The sequence below is a fragment of the Phyllobates terribilis genome, unplaced genomic scaffold (genome assembly GCF_046119375.1).
Source record: "Phyllobates terribilis strain yellow unplaced genomic scaffold, ASM4611937v1 Scaffold_7__3_contigs__length_470593459, whole genome shotgun sequence".
Classification (NCBI taxonomy): Eukaryota; Metazoa; Chordata; class Amphibia; order Anura; family Dendrobatidae; genus Phyllobates; species Phyllobates terribilis.
Window position 1 is genome coordinate 49,808,575 of NW_027362767.1, and position 27,861 is coordinate 49,836,435.

Consider the following 27,861-nt stretch of genomic DNA (forward strand, 5'->3'; position numbering starts at 1 on the left):
TGGCGGGTTCTTGCTTCCGAGAGGGAGGGAGAAGCCAAGACCCCCAGACAGTACGGTGAGGAAATCAGAATATCCGTCATATGCGAGCACAAATAGTACCGCTCGCTAATGCACGTCGCTATTATCTGACACTGTGTTTTGGCGGCTGCTTAACAATAGTAATCTGCAAAAAGCGCGCGTTGGGAGAGCGCTCCCCTCTGCTCCGCTGTCACCGCAGCTGTACGGCCTGATACTCTGCGCTGCTGCTGCGGCACCTCCGTCTCCCTACAACAGCGCTAGACGGGACGTGGAAAATCCCAGCGCTGCCATCGCTCTGCTCCCTAATAACCTGGCATCACAGCTCTTAATATTAGTGAACGAGCTGGAGAACTATAACTCCCAGAATGGCTTAATCTACACCAGCTGTGAAGAGTAGAAGGAAATCAGGGGTCTGCAAACTACAACCTCCTCCTGTACTGGAACTACCACTCCTAGCATACAGTATCTTGCCGACTTAAAACAGGACATGTCGTCCATATTCTGCAGCTTTCTAGCTATTGTAGTACAACAACTCCCATCATGCCCTCAGACTTGGAATCAGGGGTCCGCAACCTACTGCTCTCCTGCTGTTTTAGAACTACAACTCTAAGCATGCTGAGAACAGCAGAGGTTATAATATTTCATCTGCAACTTGGGACTTTTCTAGATTTGTGAAACTACAACTCCCAGCATGCTAAGAGTTATAATCTGTAGTCTGCAACCTGTGACTTTCTAGATTTGTGCAACTACAACTCCCAGCATGCTAAGAGATGTAATCAGTAGTCTGCAACCTGGGACTTTCTAGATTTGTGCAACTACAACTCCCAGCATGCTGAGATCAGACAAGGTTATAATCGGCAGTCTGCAATTTGGGATTTTCTAAATTTACAGAACTACAGCTCCCAGCATGCTAAGTGCTAAGAACAGGAGAAGTTATAATAAGCAGTCTGCAAACTGTGTCTTTATGGATTTTTTGGAACTACAACTCCCAGCATGCGGAGTTCAGAAGAGATTATAATCAGCAGTCTGCAACTTGTAGATTTTCTAATTTGACGGAACTACAACTCCCAGCATGTTAAGAACAGGATAGGTTATAATCAATATTCGGAATAGTATAACTTGTCGGGTTTTGTGGAACTACAACACCCAGCATGATTTGCAGACTAAAAAGATGAGAAGTCATAAGTAGTCTGCAACCCGGCCTCCTCAACTTGTATCGGAACTACAACTCCCAGCATAGAGGTTTGCAGTCCTAATGAAGAGGAAATGCTGGGAGTTGTAGTTTCACCCCGAGCTGCAGCTACAGCTCTACGTATGGGGCAATTATCTCCAATTACCTGTGGTTAATCGCTTCCTAAGTCGCGGAGGAGAAGATGACAAGTTTTGCATTCTAGGAAAACGTAAAAAAGGAACTCTCCTTCACACCGGCTTCAGGATAAATAGGTTTAGGATTAGCGCTAATCCTCCGACTTCTAACATGCAAATCAATGCAACTTCAGACTCATAAGGTAGCGAGCGGCTCCGCGCCAGGAGGATGAAAGCCGCAGCTTCACATGATAGCAGCCCAGATAGCGACGCTTTCATCTGATGATTAAACGACTGCTTATTACATATAACTACGGAGAAGAGGTCAGCGCCACCGGCTACGCCGCAGACTCGGGGTGCGCTCAGTAATCCCACCCTGAGATCCAGACCTAGGGAGCACTCTAAGCTACAGACTCCTATTGGGGTACAGCCTTTCTTTCTCCACGGTCCATGGTCATCTATGAATATAGGGGGTTAGAAGATGCCGAATCCTAAACTAATGGAATTTTCTAATTTATTAAGCAATAAATGTATCAATGATGATAATAAAGAAAAAATTCAGCAAGAAGCTAATATTTGACCATATCTGATGTCCGTCTCTATTGGGTCGCAGAAAAAATAAAAATGGCACCGTACCTGCAATATTCTCCTGCTTCGGGCAAATTCCTTTCGTAGGTGTGAGAAGACGGTCTTCCTCATCGGGCGTGACTTGGATGCCGATTTCCACCGGCTCTGCCACTTTCCTGAGCTCGGAGCGAGATGGGGGCGGAGGACTACTTTTATCCAGACTCTTTTCGTAGCAGCCTCCGCTCAGACCTCCGCACTGTTTTTTCTTGTGCTCTATAAAAACCAAGATGTCTCCCAGCGGGAAGTTCATTTGACACTGTCCACATGTTAACAAGTCTGGGTCGTTCCCGCTGCCGGACAGGTTAATGGTCCCCGGCTCTGGGATGGGAAGCCCGTCGTCTTCATCCGTGATTACCGTTTGGACATGGTGCTGTTCGGCTGAAATAGAACAAATGAGAAAACGTGTGAATATTCTTTCAAAATATTTTTCTAAATTAAAAAACAAAGAAATTAGTCACAGTTTAAGGCCGTGTTCACATCGGTTTTAAGGCCATGTTCACGTCGGTTTTAAGGCCGTGTTCACGTCGGTTTTAAGGCCGTGTTCACGTCGGTTTTAAGGTCATGTTCACGTCGGTTTTAAGGCCGTGTTCACGTCGGTTTTAAGGCCATGTTCACGTCGGTTTAAAGCCGTGTTCACGTCGGTTTTAAGGCCATGTTCACGTCGGTTTTAAGGCCATGTTCACGTCGATTTTAAGTCCGTGTTCACGTCGGTTTTAAGGCCGTGTTCACGTCGGTTTTAAGGCCGTGTTCACGTCGGTTTTAAGGCCGTGTTCACGTCGGTTTTAAGGCCATGTTCACGTCGGTTTTAAGGCCATGTTCACGTCGGTTTTAAGGCCGTGTTCACGTCGGTTTTAAGGCCATGTTCACGTCGGTTTTAAGGCCGTGTTCACGTCGGTTTTAAGGCCGTGTTCACGTCGGTTTTAAGGCCGTGTTCACGTCGGTTTAAAGCCGTGTTCACGTCGGTTTTAAGGCCATGTTCACGTCGGTTTTAAGGCCATGTTCACGTCGGTTTTAAGGCCGTGTTCACGTCGGTTTTAAGGCCGTGTTCACGTCGGTTTTAAGGCCGTGTTCACGTCGGTTTAAAGCCGTGTTCACGTCGGTTTTAAGGCCGTGTTCACGTCGGTTTTAAGGCCATGTTCACGTCGGTTTTAAGGCCATGTTCACGTCGATTTTAAGTCCGTGTTCACGTCGGTTTTAAGGCCGTGTTCACGTCGGTTTTAAGGCCGTGTTCACGTCGGTTTTAAGGCCGTGTTCACGTCGGTTTTAAGGCCGTGTTCACGTCGGTTTAAGGCTGTGTTCTCGTCGGTTTTAGGCTGTGTTCACGTCGGTTTTAAGGCCGTGTTCACGTCGGTTTTAAGGCCGTGTTCACGTCGGTTTTAAGGCCGTGTTCACGTCGGTTTTAAGGCCGTGTTCACGTCAGTTTAAGACCGTGTTCACATTGGTTTAAGGCCATGTTCACATTGGGTTTTAAGGACGTGTTCACATCTGTTTAAGGCCGTGTTCACGTTGGTTTTAAGGAAGTGTTCATGTCGGTTTTAAGGCCATGTTCACATTGGTTTAAGGCCGTGTTAAAATCGGTTTAAGGCTGTGTTCACGGCAGTTTTAAGGCAGTGTTCACACGGGTTTAAGGGCTCATTCAGATGTCAGTTTTTCTTGTACAAGTGCTATCCGTGGTTTTCACAGACAGCACTTATACCTATAGTAGTGAACGCTGACCAAACGCTGATTAAAAAACACTGATGAAATTGACCGATTTCCTTGGGATATGCCATCAATATCTGATTCACGGAGCACACAGCACGCTCATCGATCAGCTGTTTCCAGTGCTTGCAGTGGCCAAAAATGCTCAATAGGGGGCTGCGGTCATTATACAGTTGACAGAGCTGTGCAGCTAAGTAACGAAGTACTTCCAGCCATCGTCGACACCGGAAACAGCTGATCAGCGGGAGTCCCGGATATCAGTGTAAAAGTTCCAGACAACCCCTTTAAGCCTGTTTTCATATTGGTTTAAGGCCATGTTCACATCGCTTTAAAGGGGTTGTCCGGTCCAAATCAATAAGTCTTCAGTCATAGTGACTGCAGACTTATGAATCACCCCAGGGCACTCACTGTGCGCTGCGGGGATTTGCTGGTTTCTTACCCGGGGCAAGAGGGTATGTATGACTTATACATACTCCCGGCCGACTAGAGGGAGCAGCCTCGCTTTATACAAGTGTATGGAGTCTGACCGCACCCACTGGACGGGCTCTGGCCAGGAGTATGTATAACTCATACGTTCCCTCTGATCCCGGCTAGGCTGTGCTCACATCAGTTTTAGGCTGAGCTCCCGTTGGTTTTAGGCTGTGCTCCAGTCGGTTTTAGGCTGTGCTCCTGTCGGTTTTAGGCTGTGCTCCTGTCGGTTTTAGGCTGTGCTCACATCGGTTTTAGGCTGTGCTCACATCGGTTTTAGGCTGTGCTCCTGTCGGTTTTAGGCTGTGCTCCCGTCGGTTTTAGGCTGTGCTCACATCAATTTTAGGCTGTGCTCCTGTCGGTTTTAGGCTGTGCTCACATCGGTTTTAGGCCATGCTCCCGTTGGTTTTAGGCTGAGCTCCCGTCGGTTTTAGGCCGTGTTCACATCGTTTTAAGAACATCGTAGATTCTGGCATATTTGATGAGAAAAAATATTGCTGCATTAAGAATTCTTGTAATCTATCCCCTTTAAAATTATGGATATATTGAAGGAACCTGAAAGGCCCCAATATTTTAATCGGGTACGTCAGGCTCCACCAGTATCCATCCCTTGACGAAAATCACAATGCATGTGTGAACAGAGCTTTATCACATAGTTGTATAGACACCATAGCCGCCCAGTTATACATCTCTTCCCCTTTATATCTAGGTGGATTGACCACCCAGAGGTCTTGGAAAGCTCGGTGACAACCATCATAGCCACCAGGTATCTATTCTTAAAGGGAAAAACCCTATTATTCTGCATCCTCAAGTCTTTAACAGCTACAGATTGTCACATTCAGCCTCAGCATATTAGCTACCTGAGTGTTAACCTACCCAGGGAAAATTGAACCTTTTTTCCACATAAAGCGCGCCTGAGGACATTTGTGTTAAAGCTATCAATGGCATAAACAAGTCTAAAAACAGATAGATGTCTCTTAATAGCTACGCTGATTCCTGTAACGCTCCCCTCCCCCGCGCCATCCTCCCCGTCGCAGGAGATGCAGCGTGCCCTTGGCGGTACATATCACTCCAGATCATACCTGTATCCTCTCACTCAGATGAATTATATACATCCACTATGTCTCACTGCATTAAAAAAATAAAAAATAAAAAACACAAAAATAAATAAATAAAATTATTAAAAAAAATAAAATAAATATATACATATATATATATATATATATATATATATATATATATATATATTATTATTTTTTTTTATTATTATTGCACTGCATCAGCCATCATGATGTCAACCGTAGCCACATCCTCTCCAAACTGCAACTTGTATTCTACCAGACAACAAACAGCCGGCGAGAATACGCGGGGTTGTAATTAATTGCAAGGAAAAGTCGAAAAATGTGGCAGATGCAAATTATTAATTTTTTTTTGCGATTTAAGTGAGAACGTTATGCCAAACATATATTGGAAAAAATGTAATGAATTGTTAGAAATTTTTTTTTTTTTTGAAAGGTTGCCGAAGAAAAAATTAAATAAATAAAAAAAAAAAATCCCGGAAATAAGGTTTTGTTTACCCCGTTCTGCGCTGTAGGTTTTTTTCTTTTATTTTCTGAGCAGATTTTTCAGAAAACTGTCAAAAAAAATATGTAAAATATGGCTCCCATGTTGGTAATATATGTCATATTTTCACAGGAGGCAGACAAGGTGCTTCACAAGTTTAGTTTCCATGGCGGATACAATGAATATGTCATGTAATATCCCCGGGCTCATTAGTATCATATAATGCAGCAGCTGCTCCCTGGATGTGTCTGGCTCTAGGAAAGTTGGGTGACATACTACCGGCCCGCCATTAGACAGGGGCCGTCACTCAGCTTTTCCAAATTCTTACAGTAATAAAGCCAGAGAAATTGGTTGCCGTGTGGCTTTATAAAAAAAAGGGAAAAAAAGGAATAAAAAAAAATAATAATTACTGTGGATTTAATTGGGATCTAAAATATATATAAAAAAAGAGGCAAAATAAATAAAAAATTAAAATAAATAAAAAATAATGCCCTCTAGGGCCATACAGAAAACATAAAGGGCTGAATGATTAATAATAGTATAAGCTGATGATATAGTAACACAATCCCTCCTCTTAATAATCTGCAAAAAAAAAAAAGTGAAGACGATAATAAAAAAAAAAAAAAATTAAAAAAAACGGCGCCCGTTTCAGTAACCAATCAGATGATTGCTCTCAGCATAATAAAAACTTTGCTAATAGGACGAGATGAAGTTTACGTCAGCCCCTCCCCCTCCTTATAGATGAAAAGGACTGAAGGACTGATCGTAGTTCAATGCATCCAGGCACAAACGAGTTAAATGACAAATTCAGCTCTGCTACATTTTGGGTATTCCGTTGCCGTGTTCTGCAAAGCCGTTCACAGGCTTAAGTCGCTCGCATTATATTGTTACGTATCGTAAGTAATTTACCAGTCGCAGATTGGTAAAAAAAAAAATGTCGCTAATTCGGGAACCCAAGAAACCGGAATTACTTTTTGATTTTAAGCCCAAGTCGTTATTCATTTGCTCTGATTTATAGAATGCAAAAAGACCAGATAACTTAACCCGGATAGTTAGGGTTAACCCGCACATTACTAACCCTACCAGTCCACCCTAAAATGCCGTATACGTCCGAAATCAACCCCCAACCCTGCAACAAGTATCTGACAGTTCTGAGCTTTTCTACTTTGCACACTGGATTTTCACAGATATAGCAGAGCTGAATTTGTCATTTAACTCCTTAGGGTTTATTACGATAATGTGATGTCAGGCCATTAAAAAAGTGGTCTAACTGGAGTGCTCGAAGATTTACTGGCGCCGTCTTAGATAAATTCATATATATATACACTGTATCCAAATGACAATCAGCTCTGCTACACCTAGCAAACACAGCTCTATTATACCTTACAATCTCAGCTGTGCTATACCTTGAAAATTCAGCTTTGCTATATCTTGCAAATTTAGCTCTGCTATATCTTGCAAATTTAGCTCTGCTACACCTTGCAACCTTGCTATACCTTGCAAACTCAGCTGTGCTATACCTTGCAAACTCAGCTTTGCTATACCTTGGAAATTCAGTTCTGCTATATCTTGCAAATTCAGCTCTGCTACACCTTGCAAACTCAGCTGAGCTGCACTTTGCAAATTCAGCTCCGCTACACCTTGCAAACCCAGCTCTCCGACACCTGTACGCCATTCTAATAATTGATCAATCCCATTCCCCAGATACTGTACACGCTGCAGGATCCAAGTGCATTGAGGTAAAACTGTTTTATAAGCTCAAGACGCTCACAGACAGGCGACACGGAGGGGGAATATATCGGAATAGAGGAATCTACATCAAGAATGCAGTCGACGTGGTTTAAAAAAAAAAAAAAGTCATTTTCCACTGCTCTGCCTGAAAAATGAGACTCTTGACCACTTCAGGCTTTGAAGGACTTGTCGCAGATTACACCGAGCAATAGTCTGCACGCCACTTAACCAATTAAGAGGATGGAAAAAAAAAAGTAATAAATCTGGAATATTAAGTCGCACCAAGTATAATTATTCCCATTCTCTCCTACATTGTAATCGAAAATAGAGACATTTTTGAAAAGTATGATAAAAAAAAACTAAAAAATACATATACATATATTTATATACATATTTATATATAGTACGTATGCCAGTGCAAGCTGCTGCAGCATAGAGAAAACAAATAAATGCAAATTCTAATACCGGAGAAGAAAAATTGTCACATGAGCTTCACAGGTAACGAAGCCCAGAACGGAGCAGATGAAATATTAGACGCATTGTATAAAGCAGAATTCAGAGTAAATATGACGATTGTGCATTATCAGGTATCGGTAAGGATAAAAAAAAAACAACATAAAAATACAAAAATATTAAAATAATAGTAAATTTAGGTACATAGATATACCGTGCACACAGATACACATATATATAATATATATTTTATTTTTTTTGGGACAATTTTTAACACTGGCTACGTAAAACGAGTCAATTTTTTTTTCATCTGAAATAACAAAGTCTAATTTACATTCCTCCGTTATTTTTTTATTTATTTTTTTTGGACTGAATATCAACTCTACTAATTTAACAAGAGGCAAAAATTCGGTCCCCCCCCCAAATTTTGTATTCTGCAATTTTAATTTATGCACTTACATTTTCTTTTTAGTCCGGATTCATTTAAATGTTTTTGCATTTTTATTTTTATCTCGCAGTTTTACATGGAAAAATATCTGTATAAGTAACCGGCGTTGAGATCCGGTGATTTAGTGTGATACATTATAAAAGGGTCTCGTCTTTCTCACAGTTTGGGACCAGTTGCCGGAGCATCTCAGGTTTATTGAAAATATAAATATACTTTATTGAGAAGCGTTTATTGAACCTATAAATATTCAGGAGGTGGGGTGTGGGGAATAATGCAAATTGTGAAAGACACGTTCCACAAAGAGAAGAAGAAAATAAAACAGTGATGAGATACCTTGTTATAGTTCTGCACAAGAGAAATCCAAATTTTAATTTTTCATATTTTTTTTTTTTTTTTTTTAAATCAATTAAAAAAAAAAAATGTTTTGAAACCATCGAATGTAAGTCAACGAGTTGGTAACTGCTTTTCCGAAATATATACTGTGAGATACAATTTGGAACTTCTTTCTTTTAACCGTTTCATGGCTGGGCAGAGCGATTCGATTGCAAAGATGGAGTAATTTTTTCTTTCTTTTTTTTCAGCGTACATGTTACATACACACGGAGGAATTAAGTGCGATGAGATAAATTACAATATTCTCCCCGTGTGTCAGAAAAGGAAACCCCCCACCTCCCTCTACCCAGCCCCCCTCTTTTCTTAAATTTTAAGGGCTAGTGAAAAGATGTGAATACCGTCGGCAGGTCTCCTGCGTACACTACTGCACAATGCAAGTACAAGACTAGTCAGATAGGTTTCTGCTGCCCTATGTCTGAGGATGAGTGCTCCTCTGACACCAATGGTCTTTTGTCTGACCTAATTTATTTCTCTCAGATTAGCATGCATTCCATGCAAAAAGATAACTCCCCCATGTTCTCCTCCCCTTTTATTCCTCGGACCCTAAATGAATACATAGATCAGCGATGGTACAGTGCTACACACTACTACCTACTACTTTCACATAGGATATAGTGCACGCGAGACTGCAGACTACTGCCTACCTGTAGGATATAGTGCACGAGAGTACATCCTACTGCCTACCTATAGGATATAGTGCACGAGAGTACATCCTACTGCCTACCTATAGGATATAGTGCACGAGAGTACATCCTACTGCCTACCTATAGGATATAGTGCACGAGAGTACATCCTACTGCCTACCTATAGGATATAGTGCACGAGAGTACATCCTACTGCCTACCTATAGGATATAGTGCACGAGAGTACATCCTACTGCCTACCTATAGGATATAGTGCACGAGAGTACATCCTACTGCCTACCTATAGGATATAGTGCACGAGAGTACATCCTACTGCCTACCTATAGGATATAGTGCACGAGAGTACATCCTACTACCCACCTATAGGATATAGTGCACGAGAGTACATCCTACTGCGTACCTATAGGATATAGTGCATGAGAGTACATCCTACTGCCTACCTATAGGCTATAGTGCATGAGAGTACATCCTACTGCCTACCTATAGGCTATAGTGCATGAGAGTACATCCTACTGCCTACCTATAGGATATAGTGCACGAGAGTACATCCTACTACCTACCTATAGGATATAGTGCATGAGAGTACATCCTACTGCCTACCTATAGGCTATAGTGCATGAGAGTACATCCTACTGCCTACCTATAGGATATAGTGCACGAGAGTACATCCTACTGCCTACCTATAGGATAAAGTGCACCAGAGTACATCCTACTGTCCACCTATAGGATATAGTGCACGAGAGTACATCCTACTGCCTACCTATAGGATATAGTGCACAAGAGTACATCCTACTGCCTACCTATAGGACATAGTGCACAAGAGTACATCCTACTACCTACCTATAGGATATAGTGCACAAGAGTACATCCTACTGCCTACCTATAGGATATAGTGCACGAGAGTACATCCTACTGCCTATCTATAGGATATAGTGCACAAGAGTACATCCTACTGCCTACCTATAGGATATAGTGCACAAGAGTACATCCTACTGCCTACCTATAGGATATAGTGCACGAGAGTACATCCTACTACCTACCTATAGGATATAGTGCACGAGAGTACATCCTACTGCCTATCTATAGGATATAGTGCACAAGAGTACATCCTACTGCCTACCTATAGGATATAGTGCACCAGAGTACATCCTACTGCCTACCTATAGGATATAGTGCACGAGAGTACATCCTACTGCCTATCTATAGGATATAGTGCACAAGAGTACATCCTACTGCCTACCTATAGGATATAGTGCACAAGAGTACATCCTACTGCCTACCTATAGGATATAGTGCACGAGAGTACATCCTACTACCTACCTATAGGATATAGTGCACGAGAGTACATCCTACTGCCTATCTATAGGATATAGTGCACAAGAGTACATCCTACTGCCTACCTATAGGATATAGTGCACCAGAGTACATCCTACTGCCCACCTATAGGATATAGTGCACGAGAGTACATCCTACTGCCTACCTATAGGATACAGTGCTCAAGAACACATCCTACTGCCTACCTATAGGATACAGTGCACAAGAGTACATCCTACTGCCTACCTATAGGATACAGTGCTCAAGAACACATCCTACTGCCTACCTATAGGATATAGCGCACGCGAGACTGCAAACTACTTACCTATAGTATAGAGTGCACGCAAGACTGCAGACGACTGCCTACCTATAGGATATAGTGCACATGAGAGTAAATACTACTACCTACCTATAATATATAGTTCACGCAAGTCTGCACACTACTGCCATAGTGCACACGAGCCTCTACACTACTACTTTCCTATAGGATATGGTGCATGCAAGACTGCAGACTACTGACTATCTATAGGATATAGTGCAAGTCAGACTGCATATTACTATCTTCCTATAGTATATAGTGAACGTGAGACACATTGGCGGACACGTGAGACACATTGGCGGACACATACAGAAAAGGGCCCCTGTGCAAGAACAATATATCGGCCCTTTGCAGCCCAAGAGCTCCTAAAAATGCAAAATTGCACCTGCTGGTATAAATGGTCTCCCTTACCTCTTGGGCCCCTGTGCAGCTACACAGGTTGCACCAATGATGCGTCCGCCACTGGTGAGAATACCTATAGGATATAGTGAACATAAGACTGCATACTACTGCCTATCCATAGCACAGAGTGCACGCGAGACTGCATACTACTGCCTATCCATAGCATAGAGTGCACACGAGACTGCATACTACTGCCTATCCATAGCACAGAGTGCACGCGAGACTGCATACTACTGCCTATCCATAGCACAGAGTGCACGCGAGACTGCATACTACTGCCTATCCATAGCACAGAGTGCACGCGAGGCTGCATACTACTGCCTATCCATAGCATAGAGTGCACGTGAGACTGCATACTACTGCCTATCCATAGCATAGAGTGCACGTGAGACTGCATACTACTGCCTATCCATAGCACAGAGTGCACGTGAGACTGCATACTACTGCCTATCCATAGTATAGAGTACACGCGAGACTGCATACTACTGCCTATCCATAGTATAGAGTGCACGCGAGACTGCATACTACTGCCTATCCATAGCACAGAGTGCACGCGAGACTGCATACTACTGCCTATCCATAGCACAGAGTGCACGTGAGACTGCATACTACTGCCTATCCATAGCAGAGAGTGCACGTGAGACTGCATACTACTGCCTATCCATAGCATAGAGTGCACGTGAGACTGCATACTACTGCCTATCCATAGCACAGAGTGCACGTGAGACTGCATACTACTGACTATCCATAGTATAAAGTGCACGAGAGACTGCATACTACTGACTATCCATAGTATAAAGTGCACGAGAGACTGCATACTACTGCCTATCCATAGTATAGAGTGCACGCGAGACAGCATACTACTGCCTATCCATAGTATAGAGTGCACGTGAGACTGCATACTACTGCCTATCCATAGTGTAGAGTGCACGTGAGACTGCATACTACTGCCTATCCATAGTGTAGAGTGCACGTGAGACTGCATACTACTGCCTATCCATAGTATAGAGTGCACGCGAGACTGCATACTACTGCCTATCCATAGCACAGAGTGCACGCGAGACTGCATACTACTGCCTATCCGTAGCACAGAGTGCACGCAAGACTGCATACTACTGCCTATCCATAGCAGAGTACACGCGAGACTGCATACTACTGCCTATCCATAGCACAGAGTGCACGCGAGACTGCATACTACTGCCTATCCATAGCACAGAGTGCACGCGAGACTGCATACTACTGCCTATCCATGGCATAGAGTGCACGTGAGACTGCATACTACTGCCTATCCATAGCAGAGTGCACGCGAGACTTCATACTACTGCCTATCCATGGCATAGAGTGCACGTGAGACTGCATACTACTGCCTATCCATAGCACAGAGTGCACGTGAGACTGCATACTACTGACTATCCATAGTATAAAGTGAACGAGAGACTGCAAACTACTGCCTATCCATAGTATAAAGTGCACGCGAGACTGCATACTACTGCCTATCCATAGTATAAAGTGCACGCGAGACTGCATACTACTGCCTATCCATAGCACAGAGTGCACGCGAGACTGCATACTACTGCCTATCCATAGCACAGAGTGCACGCGAGACTGCATACTACTGCCTATCCATAGCAGAGTGCACGCGAGACTGCATAACACTGCCTATCCATAGCACAGAGTGCACGCGAGACTGCATAACACTGCCTATCCATAGCACAGAGTGCACGCAAGACTGCATACTACTGCCTATCCATAGTATAGAGTGCACACGAGACTGCATACTACTGCCTATCCATCGCATAGAGTGCACGCGAGACTGCATACTACTGCCTATCCATAGCACAGAGTGCACGTGAGACTGCATACTACTGACTATCCATAGTATAAAGTGCACGAGACTGCAAACTACTGCCTATCCATAATATAAAGTGCACGCGAGACTGCATACTACTGCCTATCCATAGCACAGAGTGCACGCGAGACTGCATACTACTGCCTATCCATAGCACAGAGTGCATGTGAGACTGCATACTACTGCCTATCCATAGTATAAAGTGCACGTGAGACTGCATACTACTGCATATCCATAGCATAGAGTGCACGCGAGACTGCATACTACTGCCTATCCATAGCACAGAGTGCATGCGAGACTGCATACTACTGCCTATCCATAGCACAGAGTGCACGCAAGACTGCATACTACTGCCTATCCATAGTATAGAGTGCACACGAGACTGCATACTACTGCCTATCCATAGCATAGAGTGCACGCGAGACTGCATACTACTGTCTATCCATAGCATAGAGTGCACAAGAGACTGCATACTACTGCCTATCCATAGCACAGAGTGCACGCAAGACTGCATACTACTGCCTATCCATAGTATAGAGTGCACACGAGACTGCATACTACTGCCTATCCATAGTATAAAGTGCACGTGAGACTGCATACTACTGCCTATCCATAGCATAGAGTGCACGCGAGACTGCATAACACTACCTATCCATAGCACAGAGTGCATGCGAGACTGCATACTACTGCCTATCCATAGCATAGAGTGCACGCGAGACTGCATACTACTGCCTATCCATAGCATAGAGTGCACACGAGACTGCATACTACTGCCTATCCATAGCACAGAGTGCACGCAAGACTGCATACTACTGCCTATCCATAGCACAGAGTACACGCGAGACTGCATACTACTGCCTATCCATGGCACAGAGTGCACGCGAGACTGCATACTACTGTCTATCCATAGCATAGAGTGCACACGAGACTGCATACTACTGCCTATCCATAGTATAGAGTGCACACGAGACTGCATACTACTGCCTATCCATAGCATAGAGTGCACGCGAGACTGCATACTACTGTTTATCCATAGCATAGAGTGCACACGAGACTGCATACTACTGCCTATCCATAGTATAAAGTGCACGTGAGACTGCATACTACTGCCTATCCATAGCATAGAGTGCACGCGAGACTGCATAACACTACCTATCCATAGCACAGAGTGCATGCGAGACTGCATACTACTGCCTATCCATAGCATAGAGTGCACGCGAGACTGCATACTACTGCCTGTCCATAGCATAGAGTGCACACGAGACTGCATACTACTGCCTATACATAGCATAGAGTGCACACGAGACTGCATACTACTGCCTATCCATAGCACAGAGTGCACGCAAGACTGCATACTACTGCCTATCCATAGCACAGAGTGCACGCGAGACTGCATACTACTGCCTATCCATAGCAGAGTGCACGCGAGACTACATACTACTGCCTATCCATAGTATAGAGTGCACGCGAGACAGCATACTACTGCCTATCCATAGCACAGAGTGCACGCGAGACTGCATACTACTGCATATCCATAGCATAGAGTGCACGCGAGACTGCATACTACTGCATATCCATAGCATAGAGTGCACACGAGACTGCATACTACTGCCTATCCATAGCACAGAGTGCACGCGAGACTGCATACTACTGCCTATCCATAGCACAGAGTGCACGCGCGACTGCTTACTACTGCCTATCCATAGCACAGAGTGCACGCGAGACTGCATAACACTGCTTATCCATAGCACAGAGTGCACGCGAGACTGCATACTACTACCTATCCATAGCATAGAGTGCACGCGAGACTGCATACTACTGCCTATCCATAGCATAGAGTGCACACGAGACTGCATACTACTGCCTATCCATAGCACAGAGTGCACGCGAGACTGCATACTACTGCCTATCCATAGCACAGAGCGCACGCGAGACTGCATACTACTGCCTATCCATAGCATAGAGTGCACGCGAGACTGCATACTACTGCCTATCCATAGCACAGAGTGCACGCGAGACTGCATACTACTGCCTATCCATAGTATAGAGTGCACACGAGACTGCATACTACTGCCTATCCATAGTATAGAGTGCACACGAGACTGCATACTACTGCCTATCCATAGTATAAAGTGCACGTGAGACTGCATACTACTGCCTATCCATAGCATAGAGTGCACGCGAGACTGCATAACACTACCTATTCATAGCACAGAGTGCACGCGAGACTGCATACTACTGCCTATCCATAGCATAGAGTGCACGCGAGACTGCATACTACTGCCTATCCATAGCATAGAGTGCACACGAGACTGCATACTACTGCCTATACATAGCATAGAGTGCACACGAGACTGCATACTACTGCCTATCCATAGCACAGCGTGCACGCAAGACTGCATACTACTGCCTATCCATAGCACAGAGTGCACGTGAGACAGCATACTACTGCCTATCCATAGCAGAGTGCACGCGAGACTACATACTACTGCCTATCCATAGTATAGAGTGCACGCGAGACAGCATACTACTGCCTATCCATAGCAGAGTGCACGCGAGACTGCATACTACTGCATATCCATAGCATAGAGTGCACGCGAGACTGCATACTACTGCATATCCATAGCATAGAGTGCACACGAGACTGCATACTACTGCCTATCCATAGCACAGAGTGCACGCGAGACTGCTTACTACTGCCTATCCATAGCACAGAGTGCACACGAGACTGCATACTACTGCTTATCCATAGCACAGAGTGCACGCGAGACTGCATACTACTGCCTATCCATAGCACAGAGTGCACGCGAGACTGCATACTACTGCCTATCCATAGCATAGAGTGCACACGAGACTGCATACTACTGCCTATCCATAGCAGAGTGCACGAGAGACTGCATACTACTGCCTATCCATAGCACAGAGCGCACGCGAGACTGCATACTACTGCCTATCCATAGCATAGAGTGCACGCGAGACTGCATACTACTGCCTATCCATAGCACAGAGTGCACGCGAGACTGCATACTACTGCCTATCCATAGCACAGAGTGCACGCGAGACTGCTTACTACTGCCTATCCATAGCACTGAGTGCACGCGAGACTGCATACTACTGCCTATCCATAGCATAGAGTGCACACGAGACTGTATACTACTGCCTATCCATAGCACAGAGTGCACGTGAGACTGCATACTACTGCCTATCCATAGCACAGAGCGCACGCGAGACTGCATACTACTGCCTATCCATAGCATAGAGTGCACGCGAGACTGCATACTACTGCCTATCCATAGCATAGCGTGCACGCGAGACTGCATACTACTACCTATCCATAGCACAGAGTGCACGCGAGACTGCATACTACTGCCTATCCATAGCATAGAGCGCACACGAGACTGCATACTACTGCCTATCCATAGCACAGAGCGCACGCGAGACTGCATACTACTGCCTATCCATAGCACAGAGTGCACGCGAGACTGCATACTACTGCCTATCCATAGTATAAAGTGCACGAGAGACTGCAAACTACTGCCTATCCATAGCATAGAGTGCACGCGAGACTGCATACTACTGCCTATCCACAGCATAGAGTGCACGCGAGACTGCATACTACTGCCTATCCATAGCACGGAGTGCACACGAGACTGCATACTACTGCCTATCCATAGTATAGAGTGCACGCGAGACTGCATACTACTGCCTATCCATAGTATAGAGTGCACAGAAGACTGCATACTACTGCCTATCCATAGCACAGAGTGCACGCGAGACTGCATACTACGGCCTATCCATAGCATAGAGTGCACACGAGACTGCATACTACTGCCTATCCATAGTATAGAGTGCACGCGAGACTGCATACTACTGCCTATCCATAGCATAGAGTGCACGCGAGACTGCATACTACTGCCTATCCAAAGCAGAGTGCACGCAAGACTGCATACTACTGCCTATCCATAGCACAGAGTGCACGCGAGACTGCATACTACTGCCTATCCATAGCACAGAGTGCACGCGAGACTGCATACTACTGCCTATCCATAGCAGAGTGCACGCGAGACTGCATACTACTGCCTATCCATAGCACAGAGTACACGCGAGACTGCATACTACTGCCTATCCATAGTATAGAGTGCACTCGAGACTGCATACTACTGCCTATCCATAGTATAGAGTGCACGCGAGACTGCATACTACTGCCTATCCATAGCACGGAGTGCACACGAGACTGCATACTACTGCCTATCCATAGCACAGAGTGCATGCGAGACTGCATACTACTGCCTATCCATAGCATAGAGTGCACACGAGACTGCATACTACTGCCTATCCATAGTATAGAGTGCACGCGAGACTGCATACTACTGCCTATCCATAGCATAGAGTGCACGCGAGACTGCATACTACTACCTATCCATAGCACAGAGTGCACGCGAGACTGCATACTACTGCCTATCCATAGCACAGAGTGCATGCGAGACTGCATACTACTGCCTATCCATAGCATAGAGTGCACACGAGACTGCATACTACTGCCTATCCATAGTATAGAGTGCACGCGAGACTGCATACTACTGCCTATCCATAGCATAGAGTGCACGCGAGACTGCATATTACTGCCTATCCATAGCACAGAGTGCACGCGAGACTGCATACTACTGCCTATTCATAGCACAGAGTGCACGCGAGACTGCATACTACTGCCTATCCATAGTATAGAGTGCACACGAGACTGTATACTACTGCCTATCCATAGCACAGAGTGCACGCGAGACTGCATACTACTGCCTATCCATAGCACAGAGTGCACGCGAAACTGCATACTACTGCCTATCCATAGCACAGAGTGCACGCGAGACTGCGTACTACTGCCTATCCATAGCATAGAGTGCACGCGAGACTGCATACTACTGCCTATCCATAGCAGAGTGCACGCAAGACTGCATACTACTGCCTATCCATAGCACAGAGTGCACGCGAGACTGCATACTACTGCCTATCCATAGCAGAGTGCACGCGAGACTGCATACTACTGCCTATCCATAGCACAGAGTGCACGCGAGACTGCATACTACTGCCTATCCATAGCATAGAGTGCACGCGAGACTGCATACTACTGCCTATCCATAGCACGGAGTGCACACGAGACTGCATACTACTGCCTATCCATAGCATAGAGTGCACACGAGACTGCATACTACTGCCTATCCATAGTATAGAGTGCACGCGAGACTGCATACTACTGCCTATCCATAGCATAGAGTGCACGTGAGACTGCATACTACTACCTATCCATAGCACAGAGTGCACGCGAGACTGCATACTACTGCCTATCCATAGCACAGAGTGCATGCGAGACTGCATACTACTGCCTATCCATAGCATAGAGTGCACACGAGACTGCATACTACTGCCTATCCATAGTATAGAGTGCACGCGAGACTGCATACTACTGCCTATCCATAGCATAGAGTGCACGCGAGACTGCATACTACTGCCTATCCATAGCACAGAGTGCACGCGAGGCTGCATACTACTGCCTATCCATAGCACAGAGTGCACGCGAGACTGCATACTACTGCCTATCCATAGCACAGCGTGCACGCGAGACTGCATACTACTGCCTATCCATAGCACAGAGTGCACGCGAAACTGCATACTACTGCCTATCCATAGCACAGAGTGCACGCGAGACTGCATACTACTGCCTATCCACAGCAGAGTGCACGCGAGACTGCATACTACTGCCTATCCATAGCATAGAGTGCACGTGAGACTGCATACTACTGCCTATCCATAGCAGAGTGCACGCGAGACTGCATACTACTGCCTATCCATAGCACAGAGTACACGCGAGACTGCATACTACTGCCTATCCGTAGTATAGAGTGCACTCGAGACTGCATACTACTGCCTATCCATAGTATAGAGTGCACGCGAGACTGCATACTACTGCCTATCCATAGCATAGAGTGCACGCGAGACTGCATACTACTGCCTATCCATAGCACGGAGTGCACACGAGACTGCATACTACTGCCTATCCATAGTATAGAGTGCACGCGAGACTGCATACTACTGCCTATCCATAGCATAGAGTGCACGTGAGACTGCATACTACTACCTATCCATAGCACAGAGTGCACGCGAGACTGCATACTACTGCCTATCCATAGCAGAGTGCATGCGAGACTGCATACTACTGCCTATCCATAGCATAGTGCACACGAGACTGCATACTACTGCCTATCCATAGTATAGAGTGCACGCGAGACTGCATACTACTGCCTATCCATAGCATAGAGTGCACGCGAGACTGCATACTACTGCCTATCCATAGCACAGAGTGCACGCGAGGCTGCATACTACTGCCTATCCATAGCACAGAGTGCACGCGAGACTGCATACTACTGCCTATCCATAGCACAGAGTGCACGCGAGACTGCATACTACTGCCTATCCATAGCACAGAGTGCACGCGAGACTGCATACTACTGCCTATCCATAGCAGAGTGCACGCGAGACTGCATACTACTGCCTATCCATAGCACAGAGTACACGCGAGACTGCATACTACTGCCTATCCATAGTATAGAGTGCACTCGAGACTGCATACTACTGCCTATCCATAGTATAGAGTGCACGCGAGACTGCATACTACTGCCTATCCATAGCACGGAGTGCACACGAGACTGCATACTACTGCCTATCCATAGCACAGAGTGCATGCGAGACTGCATACTACTGCCTATCCATAGCATAGAGTGCACACGAGACTGCATACTACTGCCTATCCATAGTATAGAGTGCACGCGAGACTGCATACTACTGCCTATCCATAGCATAGAGTGCACGCGAGACTGCATACTACTACCTATCCATAGCACAGAGTGCACGCGAGACTGCATACTACTGCCTATCCATAGCACAGAGTGCATGCGAGACTGCATACTACTGCCTATCCATAGCATAGAGTGCACACGAGACTGCATACTACTGCCTATCCATAGTATAGAGTGCACGCGAGACTGCATACTACTGCCTATCCATAGCATAGAGTGCACGCGAGACTGCATATTACTGCCTATCCATAGCACAGAGTGCACGCGAGACTGCATACTACTGCCTATTCATAGCACAGAGTGCACGCGAGACTGCATACTACTGCCTATCCGTAGTATAGAGTGCACACGAGACTGTATACTACTGCCTATCCATAGCACAGAGTGCACGCGAGACTGCATACTACTGCCTATCCATAGCACAGAGTGCACGCGAAACTGCATACTACTGCCTATCCATAGCACAGAGTGCACGCGAGACTGCGTACTACTGCCTATCCATAGCATAGAGTGCACGCGAGACTGCATACTACTGCCTATCCATAGCAGAGTGCACGCAAGACTGCATACTACTGCCTATCCATAGCACAGAGTGCACGCGAGACTGCATACTACTGCCTATCCATAGCAGAGTGCACGCGAGACTGCATACTACTGCCTATCCATAGCACAGAGTGCACGCGAGACTGCATACTACTGCCTATCCATAGCATAGAGTGCACGCGAGACTGCATACTACTGCCTATCCATAGCACGGAGTGCACACGAGACTGCATACTACTGCCTATCCATAGCATAGAGTGCACACGAGACTGCATACTACTGCCTATCCATAGTATAGAGTGCACGCGAGACTGCATACTACTGCCTATCCATAGCATAGAGTGCACGTGAGACTGCATACTACTACCTATCCATAGCACAGAGTGCACGCGAGACTGCATACTACTGCCTATCCATAGCACAGAGTGCATGCGAGACTGCATACTACTGCCTATCCATAGCATAGAGTGCACACGAGACTGCATACTACTGCCTATCCATAGTATAGAGTGCACGCGAGACTGCATACTACTGCCTATCCATAGCATAGAGTGCACGCGAGACTGCATACTACTGCCTATCCATAGCACAGAGTGCACGCGAGGCTGCATACTACTGCCTATCCATAGCACAGAGTGCACGCGAGACTGCATACTACTGCCTATCCATAGCACAGCGTGCACGCGAGACTGCATACTACTGCCTATCCATAGCACAGAGTGCACGCGAAACTGCATACTACTGCCTATCCATAGCACAGAGTGCACGCGAGACTGCATACTACTGCCTATCCACAGCAGAGTGCACGCGAGACTGCATACTACTGCCTATCCATAGCATAGAGTGCACGTGAGACTGCATACTACTGCCTATCCATAGCAGAGTGCACGTGAGACTGCATACTACTGCCTATCCATAGCACAGAGTGCACGCGAGACTGCATACTACTGCCTATCCATAGCACAGAGTACACGCGAGACTGCATATTACTGCCTATCCGTAGTATAGAGTGCACTCGAGACTGCATACTACTGCCTATCCATAGTATAGAGTGCACGCGAGACTGCATACTACTGCCTATCCATAGCATAGAGTGCACGCGAGACTGCATACTACTGCCTATCCATAGCACGGAGTGCACACGAGACTGCATACTACTGCCTATCCATAGTATAGAGTGCACGCGAGACTGCATACTACTGCCTATCCATAGCATAGAGTGCACGCGAGACTGCATACTACTGCCTATCCAGAGTATAGAGTGCACGCGAGACTGCATACTACTGCCTATCCATAGCACAGAGTGCATGCGAGACTGCATACTACTGCCTATCCATAGCATAGAGTGCACACGAGACTGCATACTACTGCCTATCCATAGTATAGAGTGCACACGAGACTGCATACTACTGCCTATCCATAGCATAGAGTGCACGCGAGACTGCATACTACTGCCTATCCATAGCACAGAGTGCACGCGAGGCTGCATACTACTGCCTATCCATAGCACAGAGTGCACGCGAGACTGCATACTACTGCCTATCCATAGCACAGAGTGCACGCGAGACTGCATACTACTGTCTATCCATAGCATAGAGTGCACACGAGACTGCATACTACTGCCTATCCATAGTATAGAGTGCACACGAGACTGTATACTACTGCCTATCCATAGCACAGAGTGCACGCGAGACTGCATACTACTGCCTATCTATAGCACAGAGTGCACGCGAAACTGCATACTACTGCCTATCCATAGCATAGAGTGCACGCGAGACTGCATACTACTGCCTATCCATAGCAGAGTGCACGCGAGACTGCATACTACTGCCTATCCACAGCATAGAGTGCACACGAGACTGCATACTACTGCCTATCCATAGCACAGAGTGCACGTGAGACTGCATACTACTGCTTATCCATAGTATAAAGTGCACGCGAGACTGCATACTACTGCCTATCCATAGCACAGAGTGCACGCGAGACTGCATACTACTGCCTATCCATAGCACAGAGTACACGCGAGACTGCATACTACTGCCTATCCATAGTATAGAGTGCACGCGAGACTGCATACTACTGCCTATCCATAGTATACAGTGCAAGCGAGACTGCATACTACTGCCTATCCATAGCACGGAGTGCACACGAGACTGCATACTACTGCCTATCCATAGCAGAGTGCACGCGAGACTGCATACTACTGCCTATCCATAGCACAGAGTGCACGCGAGACTGCATACTACTGCCTATCCATAGTATAAAGTGCATGAGAGACTGCATACTACTGCCTATCCATAGCATAGAGTGCACACGAGACTGCATACTACTGCCTATCCATAGCATAGAGTGCACGCGAGACTGCATACTACTGCCTATCCATAGCACAGAGTGCACGCGAGACTGCATACTACTGCCTATCCATAGTATAGAGTGCACGCGAGACTGCATACTACTTCCTATCCATAGTATAGAGTGCACGCGAGACTGCATACTACTGCCTATCCATAGCACGGAGTGCACGCGAGACTGCATACTACTGCCTATCCATAGCATAGAGTGCACACGAGACTGCATACTACTGCCTATCCATAGCATAGAGCGCACGCGAGACTGCATACTACTGCCTAGCCATAGTATAGAGTGCACGCGAGACTGCATACTACTGCCTATCCATAGTATAGAGTGCACGCGAGACTGCATACTACTGCCTATCCATAGTATAGAGTGCACGCGAGACTGCATACTACTGCCTATCCATAGCACAGAGCGCACGCGAGACTGCATACTACTGCCTATCCATAGCACAGAGTTCACGCGAAACTGCATACTACTGCCTATCCATAGCACAGAGTTCACGCGAAACTGCATACTACTGCCTATCCATAGTATAGAGTGCACGCGAGACTGCATACTACTGCCTATCCATAGTATAGAGTGCACGCGAGACTGCATACTACTGCCTATCCATAGCACAGAGCGCACGTGAGACTGCATACTACTGCCTATCCATAGCACAGAGCGCACGCGAAACTGCATACTACTGCCTATCCATAGCACAGAGTGCACGCGAGACTGCATACTACTGCCTATCCATAGTATAGAGTGCACGCGAGACTGCATACTACTGCCTATCCATAGCACAGAGCGCACGCGAGACTGCATACTACTGCCTATCCATAGCACAGAGTGCACGCGAGACTGCATACTACTGCCTATCCATAGCACAGAGTTCACGCGAAACTGCATACTACTGCCTATCCATAGCATAGAGTGCACGCGAGACTGCATACTACTGCCTATCCATAGTATAGAGTGCACACGAGACTGCATACTACTGCCTATCCATAACACAGAGCGCACGCGAGACTGCATACTACTGCCTATCCATAGCACAGAGTGCACGTGAGACTGCAAACTACTGCCTATCCATAGCACAGAGTGCACGCGAAACTGCATACTACTGCCTATCCATAGCAGAGTGCACGCGAGACTGCATACTACTGCCTATCCATAGCACAGAGTGCACGCGAAACTGCATACTACTGCCTAGCCATAGTATAGAGTGCACGCGAGACTGCATACTACTGCCTATCCATAGTATAGAGTGCACGCGAGACTGCATATTACTGCCTATCCATAGCACAGAGTGCACGCGAGACTGCATACTACTGCCTATCCATAGCACAGAGTGCACGCGAGACTGCATACTACTACCTATCCATAGTATAGAGTGCACGCGAGACTGCATACTACTGCCTATCCATAGCACAGAGTGCACGCGAGACTGCATACTACTGCCTATCCATAGCACAGAGTGCACGCGAGACTGCATACTACTGCCTATCCATAGCACAGAGTGCACGCGAGACTGCATACTACTACCTATCCATAGTATAGAGTGCACGCGAGACTGCATACTACTACCTATCCACAGCAGAGTGCACGCGAGACTGCATACTACTCTTTTCCTATAGGATACAGAGCACGAGAGCTTCTACTTTGCAATGCCCTAGGCTGTACCATCTTGCGACCTGCCAAAAGCCAGCAAGTTTATCATGGGTTATCCAAAAAAGGAAAACTTGAAAAATGGGTGAATTTAAACCTAACCCAAGCTAAGGGTCGGCCTATTGAGAAAAATAATAATAATATGGTAATTTTTCAAAAATAATAAACACATTTAAAAAAAAATTCAAAAAAAATAATAAAAAATGATTTAAAAACAAATTAAAAAACTAAAATAATTATATCGTTAGCTTGAACATACTTGGATGAATCTATCCACAGAATCTGCCCTATGCTGATTGAGACGTACTTATGAACTTCAATCTAACATAGGAGGTGAGTGGACTTATTAGAGGTACGGACAAAAGCCTCAAAAGATTTGCATAAATAAAATGTTCCCTTTGTGCCTCGGATGCTGCAGCAGTAAACAGACTTGTATGTCGATTTCAGCGTTTCACAGTTAAAATACTAGGAAGGAATTACAACCGGCGACTCACAATCCTGCAGGCTCGGAGCTCCCCCTAGTAGCCAGAATCTGTCACTTACCAGCCTTCAGGGCACTGCTGAAATGTGCCGCTTAAAAAGAAACATAAGTCGTTGAGAAAAGTTTATTTTACAGAAATCGATCTGCAAAAACAACATGCAAGGTCTGTGCACTGTCACCGGTAATGCTGCATACCTGGACAAGAGCCACAAACAAGTGCTGGCCCTTTAAAAGTAAAAATCTACTTCCTTATAGTGCTGCATTAAAACCAATCCCTATCTTCAAGACCCCCATTCGTCTACATCTCACCTTGCACAGTTACGCAATTTTTGCAAATGAGGGTAAATTCGTTAAGTCTCAAAAACTACTCCCGAGACTGCGACGCAGCACCCTGCTGTGGCCCCTTTAAGAGAATAAGCTGCTTGCAAAACCGTAATTAAAAAATAGATGCTAAAAATGATTTTTCAAAAACATCTGGGAATTCAGAGAATGTTTTTCGGGTGGTATATAAAATTGTACAAGGCCTAAAAAATGTGATTCTGCAAAGTACGAGCGGCTGGGACGCTCAGATGTCAAATATTAATCTGTGCATAGATATTTAGTGCGAACAAGTGAGGTTCCTTCCTGCACTGCAAGAGACGCCCAACCACAATCATTTTCCTGTGCAACGCTACCTGTTGGCAACGAAGGGGTTAGCGGCCTTCATAATCCGCTTTTCACGGCTGTTTTATTCTTTTTTTTTTTTTTCACCAAAAATGACTATTAGGATATATGATTAATACATGAAACGAGCGGAGTTCACATGACGCAAACCATACAGTGAAACGCCTGCCACCTGTCATCTCATGGGAAGATCTGCCATCTTTGCGCTCACTGACTGATGAAATCCTACGGTTGAGATTATGTCATTTATGCACTAGAACACTTGAAGTGTTCCGTCTATATGAAATAAAGAGGGAAGGAATGAAAGGAAGATGGTGCCCTTTAATTGCTGGTCGAGAGGTAGTGTTCACTATTCATTGATATAACACATGAGTGTGCAAGAAGGAAAGAGAGCGAGAGAAAGAAAGAGTGAAAGAAAGAAAAAGAGAAAGAAAGAAAATGAGAAAGAAATAACATGAGAGAAAGAAAGAAGGTGAGAGAAAGAAAGAGTGAAAGAAAGAAAAAGAGAAAGAAAGAGAGCGAGAGAAAGAAAAAGAGTGAAAGAAAGAAAAAGAAATAACATGAGAGAAAGAAAGAAGGCGAGAGAAAGAAAGAGTGAAAGAAAGAAAAAGAGAAAGAAAGAAAGCGAGAGAAAGAAAGAGTGAGAGAAAGAAAAAGAGAAAGAAAGAGCGAGAGAAAGAAAAAGAGTGAAAGAAAGAAAAGGAGAAAGAAATAACATGAGAGAAAGAAAGAAGGCGAGAGAAAGAGTGAAAGAAAGAAAAAGCGAAAGAAAGAAAGCAAGAGAAAGAAAGAGTGAAAGAAAGAAAAAGAGAAAGAAAGAGTGAAAGAAAGAAAAAGAGAAAGAAAAAACATGAGAGAAAGAAAGAAGGCGAGAGAAAGAAAGAAGATGAGAGAAAGAAAGAAGGCGAGAGAAAGAAAAAGAAACAAACAACGTGAAAGAGATAAAGTGAGAAAAAGAGGTAGCAAAAGAGAGAAAGAAATAGAAAAAGAAAGAAGTGTGAGAAAGAAAAAAAGAGAGCATGAGAGAAAAAGAAAGAAGGAAAGAGCAAGAAAGAAAGACAGAACGAGTGAAAAATAGAGGAAGGAGATAGATAGAAGTGAAATGAAGAAAATGGGAATAAATTTAGAGTAAAAAGAAGAAAGAGAAAGAAAAAAAGTCGAGAAAAAGAAAGAACGTTAGATACAGAAAATTATAATAGTAGACTGATAGATATACTGTACACATGGATATTTCTAAACACATACATCATGCACATACAGTACACACACACATAAAAGCACATGTATTGTACACACATACACATATGAAAGACCACATACTACACACATATAGAAGCACTTGTACTATACTCACACATATGTATACACATATACTGTACATATACACATGTACAGTACACACATACACATAGATAAGTACATATACTGTACGCACATACATATATACTGTACACACATACACACATATACTGTACACACATATAAGCACATGTACTGTACACACACTCATATAAGCACATGTACACACATAGATAAGCACATATACTAAACACAGATATACCGTACACATATATACTATACACACACTATACACACATACCGTACACACATATACTGTAGATACATATACTTTACACACAAATACTGTAGCCATATATACTGTACACACATATACTCTAGCCATATATACTGTACACACAAATACTGTAGCCATATATACTGTACACACAAATAATGTAGCCATATATACTGTACACACATATACTCTAGCCATATATACTGTACAAACAAATACTGTAGCCATATATACTGTACACACAAATACTGTAGCCATATATACTGTACACACATATACTCTAGCCATATATACTGTACACACAAATACTGTAGCCATATATACTGTACACACAAATACTGTAGCCATATATACTGTACACACAAATACTGTAGCCATATATACTGTACACACATATACTGTAGCCATATATACTGTACACACAAATACTGTAGCCATATATACTGTACACACATATAAGCCCATGTACTGTACATGTCCACACACCATACACCACGTATAAATCGC

At 44.9% G+C, this 27,861-nt stretch overlaps 1 protein-coding gene across 5 annotated transcripts in view; it reads right to left on the reverse strand.

Moving 5' to 3' along the window:
• BCL11B (BCL11 transcription factor B) overlaps positions 1-27,861 on the reverse strand; it is a 119,978-nt gene that overhangs the window by 85,536 nt on the left and 6,581 nt on the right. For all 5 annotated transcript variants that reach the window (XM_073638524.1, XM_073638525.1, XM_073638523.1 and 2 more), the window contains exon 2: positions 1,960-2,328. In XM_073638524.1, coding sequence (XP_073494625.1) covers positions 1,960-2,328 — 369 coding nt within the window. The remainder of the gene's footprint in view (positions 1-1,959; positions 2,329-27,861) is intronic.